Source organism: Glandiceps talaboti, chromosome 10 (assembly GCF_964340395.1).
Source record: "Glandiceps talaboti chromosome 10, keGlaTala1.1, whole genome shotgun sequence".
NCBI classification, from domain to species: Eukaryota; Metazoa; Hemichordata; class Enteropneusta; family Spengelidae; genus Glandiceps; species Glandiceps talaboti.
The window spans coordinates 8,366,913-8,375,608 of record NC_135558.1 but is presented as its reverse complement, the minus strand read 5'-3'; the positions used below and the strand labels follow the sequence as shown (position 1 = coordinate 8,375,608).

Here is an 8,696-nt window from a genome sequence, read left to right as displayed (position 1 = left end):
TGTTGAAAAACGAGTGCCATTATATCATCAATATTATCACCGCAGTTAGTTGGTGGTATATCATCTACATGAACCATAAATTATGCATATTTTCATGCAATATACAATCAACACCCATCATATTTGTACTACAGACATGAGAAGATACATTTTACTTAATATCCATCAAGTTAGATATGATTCATATGATTCTGCGCGTCCATTAGTTACATATCTCCTAGCAACTGCATGGTTATGTGTAATTTCAGACATGAGTGATTCGGGAGAAGACTTGTCGATGTTGAATCTCGGTGAAACACAAATAACAGAGGTTCCATCAGAATTGACTGAAATAACCATACTACAGATGAATGGAAATCAACTACGAAACATTCCGCAAGACATTGGTAAATTGACGAAACTTCAGGAGCTGAATATTGCAAACACTCAAATTACGGAAACGCCACCAGAATTATATAAACTGAAAAACCTAACATCACTAGACATGAGCAATAACCAGCTCAAATGTATTCCAGAGGATATTGGAAATCTTAAGAAACTACAGAAGTTGGATGTCACAGCCAATCAAGTTGAGATAATACCCATTAGATTATTTAAACTGAAGGAACTGAACGAGCTGCACATGGATGACAATACCATTTACATCATCCCGGAAGGCATTGGAAAACTACGTGCCCTAAAGAAGCTTAGTCTTGGGAAAAATAACATCAAAGAACTACCATTAGATATTTTTGACTTGAAAGAACTAACAGAGCTAGATATGCATGAAAACAAACTCACCACAATTCCACAGGATATCTGTAAACTGAAGAAGCTTCGGAGAGTAAACTTTCAGGCCAACCAGATAAAAAACGTGCCGTTAGATCTATTTGCAATGCAAAATCTAACCGAACTGAATATGAGTGGAAATCAGATGAAAATGATACCAAGCAACATAAGCGAAAAATTGCGTGTATTAAGATTGAGTGACAATTCCATCAGGTACTTGAACAACGCTGTGCTCACTCAAGCGAGTAAACTAGAAGAGCTGTCATTGGACGGGAATCCACTAGTTGACCCTCCTATAGCAGTATGCAAAAGAGGTTTGAAAGCTATGATGCAGTATACAGGGGGTAAGTACAATTATGATATCTTGTCAAACTTAGACTTTGATGGAAATAGGCTATCGTATTTCATATCCATATCCTGATCTATACTGTAACATGTATTCTAATTATTCTGTTATTATTGTTTAAGGGGATGATACGATGCGTGTAGTGCGTGTGATGTTAAAGCCAAGTGACTATAAAAAGGTACGTTTTTTTACAAACGCGGTTAAGTATATGTCTAAAAAAATTTATGTGTATTGCACTATCTATATTGCTATGCTCCAGTACTTTCGTCATCACGTGCTCTAAAACCATAGCACTTTACTTCTAAGTCAACATATATAACTTCAAGCATTTCCCTCCTAATACTGTAAGGTTTCTAGAATACCTTGCTCCAATGTACTGCAGGCCTCTTCGAGACCATAATTGTCAACGTCATAGCTCTATCTGTATATCAAGAGGGTGCACAATGCACGGTTGGTAAAAACAAGTGTACTGGGTCTCTAACTTTACAGCATGTAGCTAAAATACAAAATCAACTTCGCTTTTGTGTCCCTTTAAGGATTACAATCCAAACGAGTTTGATTTGTGAAATTACTCAATTTAGAAATGTAACATTAATTTGCATACATGTCTATCTGCCCACTATAGTGTCTATGCGTTTTTGAGGCTACTATCGAAGTTGGTCATGAATTTTAAGAATATAACGGTAATGAAACTTTCAGTTAACTTAAGCTTATTATAGTATTATAATTATTATATCGATAGATGAAGTATGAATTACTCTCTGGATTTTGGTTATGTGTCCATCCAAAAACTGTCAAATGTGAAGCTGAGTTGGAAGTTGAGATATTGAACACAAGACCGAATCTTGATGACTTTGAAGAGTTGGAATCACGCGTCATCAACATTTCATCACACCAAACCAGCTTTCCATCCGTCACACTTGAATACCCACTAGAATTTTTGGATCTATCTCGTGATAATGTCATCGTAAGGAGTATGGATTATTACTATGATGGCATAGTGTGGCATGAATTAAAATCTGCGAAGGTAAGCCACAATTTTTCCCATTTTTTGAGAATAGTTCATATTTCTTAAGATTAATAGTGTTCATATTAATGAAAAAAATAAATATCTTCAAAATTATAATCAGGGAATTTATATTAAAGCAAAGCCACCTATAGGGTGTGACGGGGTGTTCTCATGCATTTGCAGGCCTGTGAGGGCGCAGCAACGTTACATATCTTTCAGAGGTGTCAGGTGCATTGTGGAAACGTATGGGTAGCAAGAGAAATCCCTACCCCTCTCAGACTGCAGATGAATAATCGACACATTTGCGCGTATAGAGTACTAGTCTTTAGTTTCCCATGCCCATCAGGCCATTCACTTTTTTTATATAGATGAGGGATTTCATAACTACTGACATTACTGCGTGTGGCATGTATGCCGTGAAATCTAAACCCCAAAGAACGAACTTTCTGATCACTCCAAGGGCTGGTACTTATACTAGTGATGACAACATGGCATCATTGGAAACAACTACAGGTGCAGTAACTGGTAACATCGACACAACAATGGAGGTAAGTAGGATACATATTCTCATCAAAACGTTTAATCATGTTTCGCCTTCTTCTGTATATATATATATATGTGTGTGTGTGTGTGTGTGTGTGTGTGTGTGTGTGCTCTGAATGTGGTTCTTTGTCTCAGCACAGCAGACTATTGTGCAACAAAATTATGAGATCTCACATACATTACCTCTCGTGGAGATGACGCTTTAACCAAACCCCAACCCCATGCAACCAGTCTTGAAAACCCGATATGGCCTTCTATGGCCTTCAACAAGTCGTGTTCTAGTGTTTCCATCCGCTTCCACCAATGCACGTTGATTTCCCTTGTCCATTTGGTGGTCCCAAAACGTCATTGTCTTAGTTTGTTGTTTTCATTTATTTTGCCTTTTGTGTATAGAACGAAGGAAATTATTGTGAAACCTGACAGTTTCAGTATATGTTACATCTCTTACAAGGTACATGATCTGAGATCATTCCAAGAAAGCATCAGTACTGATAATGACATGTCTGCCAGCTCTGCTGTGATATTTCGTGGAAACGACGGAAAAGAAGGAGCCGTGAACTTGAATGCGCTTGCTTCTGTAAGTCTTCGATCGCCGTCGCCCTCCATATCTGTTGATAGACTCGCGCTTCGGGTTTTATCCAGTAGGAATTATGGTGAAGATTGGGAAGACATTACTGAATCAGTTACACCGACAGTTAAAGACGACATGGTATCTTTCAATATAAAACAACTAAAGGGGTAAGTGAGATTATATCATATGATATTTTAGATACAGGTGTGCAGCAACATAGGCTTTACAATATGTTTCAGTCATGTAGTCATTCATACCCATGTCTATTACGAATATACACCTCATGCATCTGTACAGTTTCGTTATTAATTTACAAACTAATGTAATCTCATTAAATTTTAAATCTTCATGAATCTATCAATATGTATACCAAATTATATGAACATTAAGATGTTGCCTCATATAGTCATGGGATATTTACCAAAACCAAATCGCTCCATTTTAATTTCATTAGAAGATGTGTACCAAGTTCCATTTGAATTGAACGAGCCGTTCTTGAGAAAGTGATGACACAGACAGACAGACAGAAAGACAGACAGACAGACAGACAGACAGACAGACAGACAGACAGACAGACAGACAGACAGACAGACAGATACACAAACACACCACAACATAATTGATGGTAAAACAAAGGTATACTATGATAATTTTCTGAACTCTATTTTAGACAAGTTGTACGTAGCTGCGTATAGAAAAATGGTTTTCCGTTAATTTCTATCAAATGGAATTATAAGACATTTCTATCATATGTAAGACAAACAAAATGCAACTACGACGGGATCCGCCTCACCTTTGCTCTTTTCTTGACTTTCATATTTCCAGTTACGGTGTTGCACATGTCCCATCGTCAAGGATAAGACATGCTGTAACATTCTTCTGCAAAGTATTCAATTGGCTTAGACGAAGAAAACATACCGCGAAAGTTCTTCTTTTGCAACACGAGGTACAGCAGTGTTTACTTCTCGTTGACGTTGTCAGGAGTCTTTACATTCACGAGCAGATAACAAAGTGGAAGGACAATGGCTTCAAGTCTATCCACGAAAATGACGTCCCGTATAGCCAGGATTTAACTATCGCCAATGGTGACGTAATCTCCGTAGAGACCAGCCCGCCTTTCATCATTGAATCAATGATTACAAACACTACGTTTTTTGCATCACGTGATAACCACTTGAAGCCAAAGGTCCGATGTACTAACGAAGAACCGGCACGTGGTGCTAATGACGTGATTGGAGGAACTATGCTATTTTACCTACGAGAAGACCCCATGTCTGAATTGCACTTTTGGGTTTCCAAGGTATCGTATTGTACTCATTCTATGTAGTTTCTTTTGTCAAGTTTTAATAGGAGACCCCGACTTCAAAATAATTATACACTTACATCCTATCAAGCCTGTGTGATTAATAATGAAAGGGAATATTAAAATTATTAAGTTTGGTGAAAGAACTAGTGATCTAAAAATTCTCCAGCATTCTTCTTGGAGAACTTCTCCCATTTCGTCCATTTGGAGAGGCATACATGACTCTGTGTTCTACAGGTGGGATCAACTGGATACTGCAAATAGCGTAGTTGTTGTCGAAAATTGATAAGATATAGGATTCCCATTCAGGACCACTTGGATATATGCCAACTTTACCATGACAGGATTTTAGTATGGTAATCATTGTGTCTTGACTAATCGGATGTCTAGATTTGAAAACAGCCAATATACTGGTATATCTTAATGTGTGTTTCTGTTTACATCAGTGTTCTAGCGTGTACATTTTTAGCTCCACTGTCAGCGGAAGCTGCACGGAGCTTGAGAGTTAGGTTGATTCTCCGTCATCGTCTGTCGTCCGTCATCTGTCCATCAACTTTTATACTTTCATCCCTTCCTCTAAAACTTCACTTTCAATTAACCTGGAATTTGGTGTAGGTGTCAAATAATGAGCAGAGATAGGTTTGTTCAGTACAAGTTGATTGGGTCATGTTTATGTAAATTAGGTCTAAAAATAGAACCTTGTTAAAATGCCTTAAAATCCTCTTCTCCTAAACTACTAGGCCAATTGAGTTGCAATTTCTTGTGTGGATGTCTTGGTATGAGTAGATAGAAGTTTGTTCAAGACAAATTGATTGGATCATCTAAATACAAATTAGGTCTAAAAATACCATTTTTGGTAAAAATACTTTAAAATCTTCTCCAAAACTACCAGGCCAATTGAGTTGAAATTTCTACAAAAAGAACAAAACACCCAGTGGAGCTATTCTGACTGATAGATCGCTTGTTCTTTATTTCTGAAGAATTATGAAGACTCTTCAAGGCGAACAGGGCCACACGAAGGTGAAAGTTCTAGCAGTGGTGAGCATTTGCATATGAACATTTTCATTATGGAGTTGTAGTTCCCGTTCAACATAAATTATATAATCAAGTTTGTGTCGCTAAGTATGTAAGTATGCATGTATGTACATGTATGTATGTAGAAAGAAATGCATATGGAACTTATAAATCAGTCCGTATAAATAGATGTAAAATCCGACGTTTCGAATAAATATTCTTTTTCAAAGGAAAAATCGGCGAGATACAGAAATGTTAGGTTAAAACCTGAAAATATCTGAATGTATGTATGTATGTATGTATGTATGTATGTATGTATGTATGTGCGTACGTACGTACGTACATACATACATACGTACGTATACATGACATAAAATGCGGCAATAGTGTCAAAGATATTACAGTTATTGTGTCTCTATCTTCTCCCATATCTTCTCCTAGAATACACAAGACTTTTCAGATTTCTAGCCAGGAAATTATTGTCTAACCAATGGAAACCCTTAGCAAGCAGGTTGGGGATTGAAGACTTCGAAATCAATCGAATTGAATTCAGGTATCCTAGAGATCTGAATGAACAGATATATCAGATGTTCCGACTTTGGGAAGGAAAACAGTGGCTGAGAGGAGCTGAGCTGATTGACAAACTTTGTTCTGCTCTCGAACAAGAAGGGTTAAGGGCGCGAGCAGAAGAAGTGAGAAACTTCTTAGAGACTGATACCAAATCGCAGACGAAAAAGAAGAAGTCTGGTGTATGCTTAATGATCTGAAATATTCACGTAGATCCTGCTTTTGCATTTCTGTCAGAGCGTAGAAATGAGCAAAACCATTACATACTGGGAAACAAAGTTTACTCACTCAGATGAAAGCCAACGCTATATTTGCCTAAGCTTAGTCTCGTTCGTCTTGGTTTTGGTTGTTGTAGCAGACTGTACCAGGACTTCAATCCTCTTCTGTTCCAACGTCTTTAAATATCGTAATCGTATAGCGACCACCATCGTCCCTTAAAAACAAATTATCATTTTCTCAATTCATGACAGAATTTAGATCTACATTAGCAAGATTAGTTATATGGCCAAGTCATCTGTACATTGTCAGTGGTTTCAACCTACACATCGATGATACAAGTCATCCTGCTGCTACTAGGAAATTCAATGAGATCATAGCCACATATAATCTGACACAATTGGTACACGAATCAACTCACACATTAAAGGACACACACACACACACACACACACACACACACACACACACACACACACACACACACGGGATCTAATTTTGTCAAATTCTCCAACAAGTATCGATAATACTTTCATCAATTTCACCGGACTCTCAGATCACAATCCCGTCCATGCCGATCTTATACTTTGTAAACAATCACTTTCAAGACGTGCGATAACTTGTCGATGTATCTCAACAATCTTGAAGGAAGACTTCACCCATGATTTCATTTCTCTCCCAGATCTCATATCACCACCAACAGACCTCTCATTTTAGCCATGCCCTCATAATCAAGAGAGCGAAGAAGAAATATTACTCAAATTTAATCACTGACAACATGGTCCTCTTAGATCTGTCGGCTGCCTTCGATACCATAGCTCATGATGTACTGAGTTCAAGATTATCCAAGCTTAGTATTACAGGCATTCCAATGGAGTGGTTTTCTTCATACCTCAAAGACAGACAACAGTCCATATCGGTACAAGGCATACTATCAGAAACCCAACATGCAGTGTGGAGTGCCGCAAGGCTATGTGTTTGGGCCACTCTTAGTCTGTCTATATATATCATCATTTGTATGGAAAGCTAATCCAACATCACAATATCAATTTCCGACAAAATGCAGACGACAGACAGGTTAATCAATATATTTCCCAATCAGACACGTCAACTACAGTAACTAAGTTGGAAACTGCTGCACATGGATATCAAAGCATAGATGACCCCTCAAAAAAAAACCCTACAGCTTAATGATGGCAAAACTGAGGTCCTCCTTATCAGGTCTTAGTTCAACAGGCGTCCTCGTCCCATCAACCACATCAACATTGGATCGTGTTCTGTGCGGTTAGTGGATCTAAAATGAAACATTGGTGTAATTGTTACGAGTCACAAACCTAAATTATATCCATTCAGGATATTTTGGTAAATTTTCATTATGAACTCTTACTTGAAGTCTAAAAGCTCAAAATGCTCACATTCACTATCGCTAATTTGCTAGACGACATGTTTGTGAAATGCATTCTGGTTTTAAAACTTTTCAAAAGCGTCTGCAAACACCTTAAAATGACCCTTTTTCAGTCACTTCCCTTCGGATTTACTTCGAGAGTTTTCGGGTATTTCCGGTCCCACCTAGACCACAGGATTTTATGACGTCATAAAGAGACATGGATAGCACGTAGCCTATGGCGAGCGTAGTCACTAGGTGAACAAAACTCAACAGCATTGTGAAAAAATACATTGCTAGTGGTTGTAACAGACATCAGTAAACAAAAACTACACTCTACATGTCTTATTAACCAACATTTACCGATATTTACTCACACTTTCTGACTAATTGGCAGAGTCTGTTGGTATAAATGCTAAAATATGATCTCCCCATATTATGGCAAAATAAATCAAAAACGGCTAGACTAGATATATATAAACACTTGTAATGTCGCGTGTTTCACACTCATTGACTTTTATTTATCTGATTTTTTATTATTTGCCGACAAGAAGCATTACGATACCGTGGTGACGTTTGACGGCATCCCCGGGCCAAGGACGGCATATTTTAGCCCAATCGTACTCGCGTCGCCTTTTGAACAGTGCATTTAACAACAAAGTAAACATATTTCATCTCGAATAAATATACTAGCTATTAGAATACCAATGGGAAACTTCAAGAAGGCGTATCGGGACATGTGCAACAATATATTTGTTGGTCCCATAATACACTAATTGATTCGATTTGCTCCGAGCATATGGAAGTACGCTCCGAGTCATTGCATCATGTACATGTAAATGGAACTGTGACCGACCTAATTTTGTTGTCCATATATAAAATGAGACTGACTTGCAAATTTTTCACAGTTTTCGTCGTGGTCTTGTATTGCCACATGTTTGGCTTGTGAACACAAGTTTACATCTATTATTGTCA

At 37.8% G+C, this 8,696-nt stretch overlaps 1 protein-coding gene across 1 annotated transcript; it reads left to right on the top strand.

Annotated features, from left to right (window-relative positions):
* The first annotated feature begins 250 nt into the window (after positions 1-250).
* LOC144441353 (uncharacterized) lies at positions 251-6,777 on the top strand. The gene is made up of 8 exons (XM_078130909.1): positions 251-1,112; positions 1,237-1,292; positions 1,857-2,141; positions 2,492-2,671; positions 3,118-3,404; positions 4,063-4,537; positions 5,521-5,578; positions 5,996-6,777. Exons 1-8 carry the CDS (start codon positions 251-253, stop codon positions 6,319-6,321), a joined length of 2,529 nt encoding a protein of 842 aa, XP_077987035.1. The 3' UTR covers positions 6,322-6,777.
* Positions 6,778-8,696: the final 1,919 nt, after the last annotated feature.